We start from the raw sequence: 13,420 nt of genomic DNA on the forward strand, positions 1-13,420 counted from the left end.
TCTCATTTGTTTATTTTCTTTTGCTTTGGGAGACTGACCGAAGAAAATATCGCTATGATTTGTCAGAGGATGTTTTGCCTGTGTCCTCTTCTAGGAGTTTTATGATGTCATGTCTTATATTTAGGTCTTTAAACAATTTTTGAGTTTATTTTTGTGCATGGTGTGAGGGTATGTTCTCATTTCAGTGATTTGTGTGTAGCTGTCCAGCGCCCCCAACACCCCTTGCTGCTGAGACTGTCTTTTCTCCATTGTGATTCTTGCCTCCTTTGGCTTAGATTAATTAACTATGGACGTGTGGGTTTATTTCTGGGCCCTCTACTCTGTTCCGTTGATCCATATGTCTGGTTTTTGTACCATAATGTTTTGATTACTGTGGTTTTGTAGTATAGTCTGACATCTGAAAGGGTTACACCTTCAGCTTTGTTCTTTTATGTCAGGATTGCCTGGGCAGTTCTGGGCTGTTTGTGGTTCTATATAAATTTAAGGATTATTCTAGTTCTGTGAGAAATATCATGGGTATTTTGATAGGGATTGCATTACCTCTGTAGATTGCTTTGGCTAGTGTGGCCGTTTTAGCAGTATTAATTTTTCTGATCCAAGAGTGTGGGAAAGAGTGTGATAGGCTACACAGGCCTATCAAGCTCTTTCCCACTCTTCTCATTGGCCAGGCTGATATTAAGGAAAAGGACGTTCTGGTAAACCCCACGGTAGTAGTGACTGTGGGGACTTCACACACAGCCCAGGAGTGGTGGGTAAAGGTGAGTGGTGAGCCCTAGAGAAACAGCATAAGACATGCCCCTCAGGTGGCCAAGGCTGCTGTTCTGCCCAGGCACACATACAGCTCCCGTAGGGCTGGCTGGCCTCAACGGTCCTGGCCTGCAGGATCGCTTTGTCCTTCCCTGGCTTTGCTTTCCCATGCCCTGAAGCAGTTTTATTTCATTTCATGTACTTTATTCAGTCATGTTTTTATCCCACCACCTCTAAGAGTTTAGTATGATAACTGGTTAGTATTTTCTATAAAGGGGACAGTGGAGGAATAAGGTACACAGAAATTGTAGCTTATTACAAATCTGTGACTGCTCAGCTCATAGCTCAAAGGCCATGTCTTAGTTTGTTTCCAATTTTGCATCCACCGTGCATGGTGAGTTTGAAGGGTTGTAATGAGTGTGTTTGAGTTTTCACCTCTCACAATAGGAGGGAATGCCATGATTGTACCAATTCCACAGAGTGGTCTAGGTTTGAGCAATAACACTTTCTCAGAGACTACTTTCAAGTTATTTTGAATACTCTTTTTCATGGCCTATTTTAAAATCTCAAAATGCCTAGTTTCTGAGATAGTGCTATGAAAAAGGCTGATTTTTACCTGCTAGACTGATTTTCTTTAGATAATTAGGATTATCAGGGCCTAAAATAGAGCTGTTGCCCCAACCTGTGTTTCTGGCCCTTGGAAGAGTAACATGCCTTCTGTCCTGGCAGGACCGGCCAGGCTTGCAGCTGTACCAGCCCAGAGCTCGCATCCGAGCCTGTGACTGTGATGGAAGACACCCTGAGGAGGGCCGCGACGGGAGGAGGGGTGAGGCGGAAGACTCAACGGTGGCTTTAGCTGAGAAGAGCGAAGAGGCGGTGTGGGGCGACATGCATGTTGGTGACGTGGGTGGGGGCTCCCCACCTCAACGCTCTGTGGATTCGAGAGGGCGTTCCTTCCGGAAGTTATAAATTAAATTAGCCTGGGCTAAAACCTGCACACTGAATTTACTAATGAAGAAATGAGAAAGCAGAACTATAAAGGTGGCATAGAAATACAAGAAACCATTCTTAAGTAATCTCTTAAAACTTTGAACAGAGTTACAGATTTTACCATTTCTGTTATAAACTGGTATATATAATTTAACCAGAACCAAAAGAAAACTAGTATTGTGTGAATTCTGAAGCCCTTTCAACTTGTAGGAATAACTTGGACTTTGAGTTTTACACATTCGTAAGCAAATGGTCTGTATCTTGTGCCTTTGTTGGTTGTCTGTGGGAAGTGAGCAGCTCTCATTCCTTGTAACTCCTGTAATTCAGTCATTCATGTACCTCTTTTCATAAGGATTCACTAAGGCTGTGGTGCTGTTGTCCCTCTGATAGGAACTCTAACTCTGTATAAAGCCCCAAATTGTTGCCCTTTTAACAATATGGCCACAGAATTAACAAAAACAGTTCCAGTCTTTTGATGGGGTGCTCATGGTTTATAACATAAATGGCATTATTTTGAGAGAGGGATAACTTAGGTATGGCATTAGGTTTTTTCTTTTTGCAGCCTGAGGCAGTTGTAAAATAACTTAATGTAGCTTTTTGCAACTGTGTATTCTATAGTATTTTTTCTTTTGGTGAAATTTTAAATGTTAATGTTTTTGGCACTGTGCTTTGTACCATTTATTAAATAAAAATTTTAGTTGCTATGAAAAAAAAAATTTCATTAAAACAAAGGTTACCATTAATCTATTTATGTATTTTCAGGTCTTTTTCTATTTGTTTATATGTGTATAAAAGTATAATAACAAGATATGTGGTCTTATCACAGCTGTAGAAAAAATAATTGTAATCATGCATATGCTGCAGCTTCGTTAAAATATCTTGGAGCTCATTCTGTATCAGTAAACATAGTTCTACCTCATTCTTTTTTTTATTACTGCATTATATTTCATAGTATTTTAGTTTACTAAAACATTTCAAACGTCAAACGCTCTAAAACAGGACTTGGAATTTATCAATATGTGGTCACATCTCATCCTATTGTTTGTTTATGACAGGAATACATTTTAGAAGAATGTAACTGATAGCTTAACATTTTTTAATAAGATACCTTTCCCAGTATGGGAACATGGAAGATTTTTGTTTGTTTTTCTGTTTGTTTCTGCTTACATCTCTGACTTCATAAAACTTCTGAAAGTCATCTCATCTCTATAAACCTGAAATTGCTAAATAATATTGAAATGTTTACAACATATAATAATCTTTCTTCGCTGGAAGCTTTTTTAGAGAAACATAGAGCTGCCATCATTTCCTAGAAAGGAAAATAACTACACTTTGAAATAAAAATCATATATTTGAAAAACGATCTCCTCAATTAGATAAATCAATATAAAACTCCAGTGAAGGGATTAGAATAGGAATTTCCCACCTACTCTCATATTTGCTTTAGGTGAAACCATTGAGTCCAGGGGGTTACAGTGGATGAAAGAGATTTTCCATCATATCAACTGATGAAAATTAACTATAGAGAAGAAACAAGGATGTGTGTATTTAAAGACCTGTATCCTTTGACATAGCAGTTGTTCAGAAATTTGTTACAGATATCTTTGTATAACTGTATAAGAATGTTACTTGCGGCTTTGTTTTTAGTAGTGAAAAGTGCAATGATAAAAATATGCAGTGGAATTGTGGCTGTGTGTACTGGATATGGAAGGTCTCCAAAAATGTTGTGTGAAAAAATTCAGGACAGTTTTTCTAGTGAGAATCCCATTTGTGGAAAATAAACTGAGAAAATACATACATGGCATACGTTTGTATATAACTGGCTCATTCTTGTACATAGCTATCTACATTACCTATAATTTTTAACAAAAGATGAACAATAAACTGATTGCTTTTAGAAACAGAGTTGGTAAATTGGAGAAGGAAGACTGACTTAATTTTTATGCACCTTTTAAAAATTATGTTAACTTGGTAAAATGGGTTTATAAAACATAAGTTATCAAATTTTTAGCTTCAAGATTTTTGTTAAAAAATATAGTTATGAACTGCCAACTTTTGTGGCTTTTCTGCTTGTCCATACATGAATTGAGTAATTTCAGAAGCATACACACACTTATAGACCACAGTGTTGCAATGTACTACAGTATTGCAATGTATTGTTTTAGCCCTATCGTTGTGATGTGACTTTTATCAGGGATGTAACTGTTGATCAGTTCAAAGTGAATGTAAAATAACTAAAATGCCCAAAATGAGGCAGGCACTTAGATCATAGAATAGTAGTTATTCTAAAGACTCAAGAATATTTTTGTATTAAATCCTGTAAGTGTTCTGTTAAACCACCTGAGTAAAAAAGCCTGATGGGCTTTAGGGAGCCTCACATTTTGTTATTGTTAGTTATTTTGTGTTTTTCTCACTTTTTTAGATATTTAGAGTTTCCCATCATTCCACCACAGTCCCCATACAGTCTCTGAGTTGGCAGGAAGGTTGCCCTCAGTCTTTACTCAGGTTCTCTCTGCTCAGTCCCACGGGGTACGGTTCTAGGGTTTGACTGTGCCAGGATATTGGGTTGGGAATACGATCTAGTCCTCAAGACATTTGTTCAAATGAGTTACTGCTGAAACATTTTGCATTCTGTTCAGGATGGCCTTTCAGATGTAGCACCTTCCAAGCCACATGACCGTGTGCTATTTCTATGCCCCACTTAAGGCAGAGGCATCTGCAAACTTGGCTCTGGCCCTGTCTGCCAAGATTCTGTATATAGCTCCAATTCCTCTTTGGTGTGTGTGGCTTCTTGATGGCTCCACCAGGAAGCCTCAGCAACATTACCACCTCTCCATACACACAAATGCAGCCACACACACACCACTTCTCAAAACCAGGACTCTTTCTCATCTGTAGATAAAGCCCTCACTGTCTCCCTGTTCTACACATTTTTTTCTGTACCCTTGATATCCAGGATATTTTGTCTTTATCCTCCTTCTTCTTATATCTGTCCTACTAGTTCCCTTAATTTTGCAACATAAAAACCAAAGAGGCATAGGGCTGTTTCTCCTTTCTTTGCCACATCCTTCTGGGGCAGTTAACAGAAGGTTCGTTATCTTTTGAAAACGGGGTAAGGGAAGGGGGACTATCAGGATAAAAAGGTTCATCTTTCAAAAATACTTTGCCACAGATTTGTTTATTACTTCATTGCTCTGAGTTTCAGTAACTCAGTCTGATACTGAGTTTTAGTTAGTTTACAGACAGTCCAGTACACATATTTCTTTGCTACTTATTGTTAAAATAAAGCTATATTTGGTTGTGCATTTTGTGCAGCCAGGGAATTTGGTAATTCATAAGTCAGCCTCTGTTGTAGTCTTCTCAGCCTTTCTTCTGTGTATTCCTGAGACCTGGGATATACTCATTGGTAATGGTGGCTTTGTAAACTGTACGAAGGAGGCAATTTGAATGTGTGTCTTCAATCCTTCAAATTAATTTCTTCTCTCTCTTAGTCACTCTATTTATTTCCCACATTGTTCCATATCTTAACTCTTTCCTCTTACAGCTCGTTGTAGTACTGTTCTTCTTGACTTGGTATCTCTTGTAAATTGCAGTTACAGTGTAAATGAAAATCTAGGATCCCAGCCCATTTATAAATTGGAAAGTAACATTTCTTCATGTACCGAGCAAAGTTAAGGAATCAGATTAGGTTTGTAATGTTGGTAGGAAAGTTATAAAGAGTAGACACTCTAATAAAATTAATTCATATGTCAAAAGTTCATGGTATGGAAAGAAAGGGATCAGTTCAATTCAGTCGCTCAGTCGTCTCCCAACTCTGTGACCTCATGAATCGCAGCATGCCAGGCCTCCCTGTCCATCACCAACTCCCGGAGTTCACTCAAACTCATGTCCATCGAGTCGGTGATACCATCCAGCCATCTCATCCTCTGTCGTCCCCTTCTCCTGCACCCAATCCCTCCCAGCATCAGAGTCTTTTCCAATGAGTCAACTCTTTGCATGAGGTGCACAAAGTATTGGAGTTTCAGCTTCAGCATCAGTCCTTCCAATGAACACCCAGGACTGATCTCCTTTAGGATGGACTGGTTGGATTTCCTTGCAGCCCAAGGGACTCTCGAGTCTTCTCCCAACACCACAGTTCAAAAGCATCAATTCTTTGGCACTCAGCTTTCTTCACAGTCCAAATCTCCCATCCATACATGACCACAGGAAAAACCATAGCCTTGACTAGATGGACCTTTGTTGGCAAAGTAATGTCTCTGCTTTTGAATATGCTATCTAGGTTGGTCATAATTTTCCTTCCAAGGAGTAAGCGTCTTTAAATTTCATGGCTGCAGTCACCATCTGCAGTGATTTTGGAGCCCCCAAAAATAAAGTCTGACACTGTTTCCCCATCTATTTCCCATGAAGTGATGGGACCACATGCCATGATCTCAGTTTTCTGAATGTTAAGCTTTAAGCCAACTTTTTCACTCTTCCTCCTTCACTTTCTGCCATAAGGGTGGTGTCATCTGCATATCTGAAGTTATTGAGATTTCTCCCGGCAACCTTGATTCCAGCTTGTGCTTCTTCCAGCCCAGCGTTTCTCATGATGTACTCTGCATATACATTAAATAAGCAGGGTGGCAGTATACAGCCTTGACGTACTCCTTTTCCTATTTGGAACCAGTCTGTTGTTCCATGTCCAGTTCTAACTGTTGCTTCCTGACCTGCATATAGGTTTCTCAAGGATCACTTAGTACTAAGTAATAAAAAGTAGCAAGCTGTGATCACAGAGTTAAATAAAAAATGTCAGGACATTTTAACAGGGAAGTGTTTTGACATTTTCCCCACAGTTTCAGTTGTATAAAACTGAAGATAAAAGCTTTAGGTTGAATTTGTATTCTTTTCCACATAGTAAATTATAATTGAATTAAAATATTCATTGATATGACTTCCTAGTTGTGCTTTAATATTTTACACTTCCACAAAAGATTTTCTTCAAGGCTCATATCTCTTTTATCACTTAAATATAATTTAAAAGATTAGAAATATGTATGATCTTCTGAACATGATCTGAGTTAATTTAATTGCTTTGGTGTTAATAATTCAAGTTTTCTCCTGTTTGCCCATTAAGGATTCTGGAGTCTACTTATAATATCCCTAACTGCTGGATTCTCCTGCTGCAGCTTTTCTTGGACAGTGACTTACTTTGATTCTTTTGAACCAGGAATGTTTCCTCCTACTCCTCTTTCACCTGCCAGGTTCAAGTAAGTATTCCTGTTTCTTTTTTTTTTTTTCCAACCCATTCCAGCTCTGTTGAACATACTAAAATAGAAGCAAGAGGCTGCTTATTTTTGAAATAATATGTTGAGGTCCCAATCTTCATAAAGTACAACTTGACTCGGTCTTTAGATAAGTGGAGAAGAATATTTTAAACTCTGCTGCTGCTGCTGCTGCTAAGTCGCTTCAATCATGTCCGACTCTGTAGTGTGCGACCCCATAGACAGCAGCCCACCAGGCTCCCCTGTCCCTGGGATTCTCCAGGCAAGAATACTGGAATGGGTTGCCATTTCCTTCTCCAATGCATGAAAGTGGAAAGTGAAAGTGAAGTCGCTCAGTCGTGTCCGACTCTGCGATCCCATGGACTGCAGCCCACCAGGTCCTCTGTCCATGGGATTTTCCAGGCAAGAGTACTGGAGTGGGATGCTATCGCCTTCTCCGATTTTAAACTCTGTACTTAGATAATGCAGAGGTGTTTTTAAAAATTTTAAACTCTATATGTAGATAATGCAGAGGTGTTTTTAAAAATTCAAAATATAATCTAAGATGTATGAAACTTTGACAGCTATTAATCCTTTTGGGATGAAATTTCATTTGAAACAGTTCTGAAGGCTGAATTAAAAATTCATGCTTGGATAGGTTAGACTTATAATAATTGGATTGAAATTTTCCTCAGATTTAAACTCTGTAATAATTAGCAAGCATTTATGGCATACCCCCCAATTTATATATCTAGACAATATTAGATTTGTTTTATAGTGGAACATTAAATTTCTTTGGTCTGTATTTTCTGTTTCAAAGAGTTCCAGAAAATTTGGTAATTAGTATTCTAATCTAGTTTATGTTAGGAAGACTTGGGTTTTAAATACAATTTTCCAAATGAGAGCATCTAAGATCTTTAGTTTATCCTACAAACTAAGGTTGGAAGAAGTGGGAGAAGAGTATGAAGAGTAGAAAATAAGTTCTATTAATGATACATGTTATCAAGAGTATTATACTTGGTACTGTTGTTACTAAGTTCCTGCCCACCCCAGGGACAACTCATGAAATCTGTTTGAGGCACTCTGTAAATAAGTTTAATACTAATGATAGTTACTAATAATCATTGTTATTAATGATCTTTGTTATTTTTAAATTCATTTTTATGTCTTATAAATATATCTTTAAAAATTTTGACTTCACTTTAAATGAAATGGGTAAGTTTATTTAAGACATCTTAATAAATCCCTATCTATATATGTAACATAAATCACATACTTGCCAATATATTTTGTGTATGTGTTTTGAGTGGATAATGATTAATAATATAAACTAAGTTATATGTAAAGGTGCAGTGCCCTCACATAATTTACATGGGTGACATTCAGTTCAAAAGTTAATTTTGCTAAGTATTCAATTCAGAGTTACTTTCTATTGCTGCTCATTGACATCAACCAGTTAACTTTAATGAGGGTGTGAGTCTAATATAGATGATACAATAAGTCACGCAAAAAAGACCTTAATTTTATTTTTTTTTCTTTTACTTATTTATGTCTCACTTCTCCCCTGAATTCTAGTCCTGTATTTCCAGGTATTTAGTAGATTTTGCCACCTGGAGTCAGAAAGCACCTGGCACTTAGAATTGTTAAAACTTTCAGTCTAAGACATAAGTATCCACCTACTTATCAAGGGCCTGAAACCCCTTTTCACTCTATTTAGTTCTTCAGCAAGCCTACTCATTCTTGCCTTTTGAGGTGTTATTGGAAAACTTTGTCCTAGCACCCACGGTGTTTTTGCCCCATTTAAAGTCTTGGCTGGGGCACTTGACTCCTTGGAGTCCCTTGCTCCCAGGCTCTCACTCTGATTTGTCCTGTGTGTTACAGCCTTTATAAAAAACAGATCTTAGTCACAGTTCCCTTGTTTAAAAGTTAGTGGCTTTCTCAGTTCTTTCAAAAGCAAGTCTGACTCCCAAGTATAGCCTAACAGGCCTTCCCCAAGTGACCCTGCTCTACTTTTCCAACTTTATCTTCAGCTTTTTCTCCAGTGCTCCCTCTCTCGTAGCCATTACCAAATTACCCTGACATTCTCTAAACAAACTGTGAACTTTTGGCTTTGCTCTTGCTGTTCTTTCTTCCTGGAATATTTTCCCTCTCAGCTTCACTTCCACTATCACCAGAATTCCTAAGACTCAGATGTTAGAAGCTTTTAGAGTTAGAAAAAAGCATTTCAGTGTTGCTTTAAGGATCTGGAATTCTAAGGACATTTAACTAATTTCCTAAAATTTATCTTTGCATTTTTTATTAGACTAGAACCAGTAGTGATGGACCTCAGTTTTCAATGTCTTTATTAGTCATTCAAATATGAGATAGTGTCAGATCAGAGACTTACATATTGATAAGTAGAAGTTCATTTTACATAGGTGTATGTCTTAGTTGCTCATTCGTGTCTGACTCTTTGTGATCCCATGGACTGTAGTCCCCCAGGTTCCTCTGTCCATGGAATTTTTCCGGGCAAGAATACTGGAGTGGATTGCCATTCCCTTCTTCAGAAGATCTTCCCAAACCAGGGATTGAACCCTGGTCTCCTGCATTGCAGGCAAATTCTTTATTGTCTGAAAGTGAAAGTGAAGTCGCTCAGTCGTGTCTGACTCTTTTCGACCCCATGGACAGTAACCTACCAGGCTCCACAGTCCATGGGATTCTTCAGGCAAGAATACTGGAGTGAGCTGCCATTTTCTTCCCCAGGGGATCTTCCCAACCCAGGGATCGAACCTGGGTCTCCTGCATTACAGACAGATGCTTTACCGTCTGAGCCACTAGGGAAGCCCTCTGAGCCACTAGGGAAGCCTGAGTCACCCAAAATTGGGAAGTCCAATTTTATATATGATAAATCAGCTATTAGCTCAAAAGCAAGTCTGACTCCCAAGAATAGCCTAACAGGCCTTCCCCAAGTGACCCTGCTCTACTTTTCCAACTTTATCTTCAGCTTTATCTTGAGTCAAACTGTAATTTTAATTGATCCATATATACTAAATAGAAGTACAGTCCAAAAAAACATAATAAACACAGTGGCATTTGATCACAGATTAACGAAAACCACAGACCCAAAAAGGGTATATAACATAGTGATAATTGATAGTTGTTTCATAGTGAAAACCCTGCCCTCTGGTGTTTGAAGCAAATAATGCAATTACTTCAGAACTGGCAGAATGTAAGTACATTCTCTTTGTCACCAGCAGAGTGAGTGCTTGTATAGGGAAACAACTCTGCCTTTTGAGAAAGTTAAAATCTTCAGACTTTAATTTTCTGAGAAATCAGATTGATGCATTTTATTATTTTTCAACATCACACTTTTATAGAAATATGTTTATAACAGGTTATGTATATTTTATTTAAAATAAACTGATGTTAATATAAATGTTTCCTCTGATTACATAGTACAGGTTCTTTGTTAAAAATTCAAAAGACAAAAAGAAAAATAATGGAAAAACTCTTATTAGAGAAAATGACTGACAACATTTTAATGTGTTATCTTTCCATTCTTAGCATTTTTTAAAAGTTAAAATTGGGATCATAGTATAGATATTTGTATATAGTATAGACATTTTTAATTTAAATTTTGTTACAACATTTTCTATTCAATATTTTTTTGAGATTTCAATGTTTTAAATATATTTTAAAGACCAATCATCCTATATATCTATTTTTTAAGGAAAATCTAATATAAATGATAGCTAGATTCTAAGATAATTTATTAAACAGAGGTCTCCTTAACTAATTAAAAAGTAAAGGCACGATAATTGAGACATAAAGAGAATTTTCTCTTTTTTTTTTAAGATTATTATTAAAAATATTTCATATTTCTAAGTCCATCATGAGTATCAAGGGTCAAGAGAATAAAATAATCACGTCTAATTGGTTTGTTTTTTACAAAAGCAGTCATTTGTTCTCCTTTGCAGATTTAAACCCAAGGGCATTTTTTTAAACTAATTAGTAGAGTGGGAAAAAAACTTTAGAAGCCCATATTTACTATGGCTATCAATTAGTTGTACTTCCTTAGAAACATAAAGTCCTTGAGGGGAGAAAATAATAATCTTTATTGTTATAATAGTAAATTTTAGATGAGACGTTCAGTGAAATCACAGATTGGATCAATAATTAATTAGAGGAGTTGAGATAAGAAATAAAACCTTTGTACTCATAAAAATTTTTTTTACATTTACACTTTGATGTTTGTTAGATATTATCTTAGTTCAGGCTGCTATAAGAAAGTACCATGAGCTGGGCTTATGCACGTGCATGTTTTAGTCATTCAGTCATGTCCGACTCTGTGCAACCCGATGGACTGTAGCCCGTCAGGTTCCTCTGTCCATGGAATTCATCAGGCAAGAATACTGGAGTGGAATGTCATGCCCTTCTCCAGAGGATCTTCCTGACCCAGGGATCAAACCTGGGTCTCCTGCGTTGCAGGCAGATTCTTTACCATCTAAGCCACCTAGGAAATCTCATGAACAACAAAAATTTATTTCCCACAGTTCTGGAGACTGTAATTCTAAGATCAGGGTGCCAGCATGGTCAGTTTCTGGTGAGGTCCATCTTCTGGGTTGCAGAGGACATCCTTCTCATTGTATCCTCACAGGGCAGAGAACAGAGAGGATGCAAGCTTTCTTGTGACTCTTAAAAGAGCACTTATCCCACATCCCATTCATGAGGGCTTAACTCTCATGACTCCTATCCAATCCTAATTATCTCCAAAGGCCCCTCTTGGAATTCTCCAGGCCAGAATACTAGAGTGAGTAGCTGTTACTTCTTCAGGGGATCTTCCCAACCCCAGGATTGAACCCAGGTCTCGGAAAGACCTTTAGGAAGTAAGATGGTTAAAGAACTTTGCACGGTGTATTTTTAGTCAGCTACTTAATGGGCTTCAAAGGCTTTTTCTTTTAGCCACTCACTGAGGCATGCAAGATCTTAGTTTCCCAACCAGGGTTCAGACCCATGCCCCCTGCAATGAAAGTACAGAGTCTTAACCACTGGACTTTCAGGGAAAACCCCCAGAGGCATATTTTTAAGAAAGATGATTGTCAGGCTGACTTTGCAAACTTACTGGGTTAGAAGGTGTACTGCATTGTCAAATATATAAACTTCTTGATTAGGAAGCAGTCACTTTCTTTCAGGAAAAAATATTTTGGTCAATTGTACTTTTAAATTATTTTCTTAGTTTCTGAAAAATCTGTTAAAGAGCTAGAGGCAGAGGCAGTAACTTTAGATTCCCTGGGGTGTCTATTTAGGCATTGCCCACTTCTCCCTACTTTATAATTCATTATCCTATTCTTCTATCCTATTTAATCAATATCTTTAGTTCACTATTCATTGGGTTTTTCCTATGCACTCATTGGGTTTTGTTAGTAATTTCCAAGCAGGCAAATTTAACAGTAAGTCACTTCAGTCGTGTCTGACTCTGTGCAACCCCATAGACGGCAGCCTACCAGGCTCCTCTATCCCTGGGATTCTCCAGGCAAGAATACTGGAGTGGGCTGCCATTTTCTCCTCCAATGCATGCATGCATTCTAAGTCACTTCAGTCTTGCCCAACTCTGTAGTTAATATTTCACATAATGGTAATCTGCTTTAATTATAGTTTTCAGGAGTTAATGCATTTAAGTATATGACCACCCATGTAAATATACTACAGTCAGAAAGAAAATCCAAAGCCTAAAAGAATCCTGGGGTTCTTTCCAGGCTGAGCTGGTGGCAGCACGAGAACTTATTTAAGTCCTCCTGAATGGGGAGGAAGATAGGTATGGATAGCAGATGTGTACTTGAGCTGTTAAAAAGTACAACTTTTTAACAAATATTCTAGTATTTCTGTGGATGTCTTAGACCTTCATATTAAAGGTTTTTGGAGAACTTAGTCTCTTCTAAGTCACTCATAGGGGTTATCATTAGTCTAGGTCCTCCATTTTTTTTTAACAGATAAAGACACTGAGTCCCAAGGAATATTAGTGCCTTGCACAAAGCCAAATAATTTGCATGTGGCATAGCTGGCCCCTAACTATGCTTATTGTTTTTGTTTGCCCATCTCGAATCAATGGAGAATTTCACTGATTGAAGCAGTGTCATTTTATTGACAATTAAAGGCACTTACTGTGAGTCTTGGCTCTGTGGCACTTTTGCCCATGCAGTATTGCCAAATCCAGTTAAAGTCTGTTCTTGTTAATAAAATCTCACTTGTTCTCTCCTTCACTGTTTTCTCTCAGTGACCAGAGTGCTCCACTTCAAAATGATTTCTCCCACATTTCACATTCAGTTCAGTTCAGTTCAGTCTCTCAGTCGTGTCCGACTCTTCGCTACCCCATGAATCGCAGCACGCCAGGCCTCTCTGTCCATCACCAACTCCTGGAGTTCACTCAGACTCGTGTCCATTGAGTCAGTGATGCCATCCAGCCA

General features: G+C 37.9%; 1 protein-coding gene, 1 non-coding gene and 1 pseudogene across 3 annotated transcripts in view; 2 read left to right on the plus strand and 1 right to left on the minus strand.

Moving 5' to 3' along the window:
• Positions 1–5,580, plus strand: part of LOC104988641 — a 7,099-nt pseudogene extending 1,519 nt beyond the window's left edge. The window contains exons 2-3 of the transcript XR_825264.1: positions 601–765; positions 1,394–5,580. The product of XR_825264.1 is annotated as a regulator of nonsense transcripts 3A pseudogene (transcript). The remainder of the gene's footprint in view (positions 1–600; positions 766–1,393) is intronic.
• ARL6IP6 (ADP-ribosylation factor-like 6 interacting protein 6) overlaps positions 1–13,420 on the plus strand; it is a 43,518-nt gene that overhangs the window by 8,193 nt on the left and 21,905 nt on the right. Inside the window, exon 3 of the mRNA XM_010840006.1 lies at positions 6,851–6,983. Coding sequence (XP_010838308.1) covers positions 6,851–6,983 — 133 coding nt within the window. The remainder of the gene's footprint in view (positions 1–6,850; positions 6,984–13,420) is intronic.
• TRNAY-GUA lies at positions 9,726–9,797 on the minus strand. The gene has a single exon. It is a non-coding gene; the product is annotated as a tRNA-Tyr (tRNA).

The sequence above is a fragment of the Bison bison genome, unplaced genomic scaffold (assembly GCF_000754665.1).
Source record: "Bison bison bison isolate TAMUID 2011002044 unplaced genomic scaffold, Bison_UMD1.0 scf7180017864139, whole genome shotgun sequence".
NCBI classification, from domain to species: Eukaryota; Metazoa; Chordata; class Mammalia; order Artiodactyla; family Bovidae; genus Bison; species Bison bison.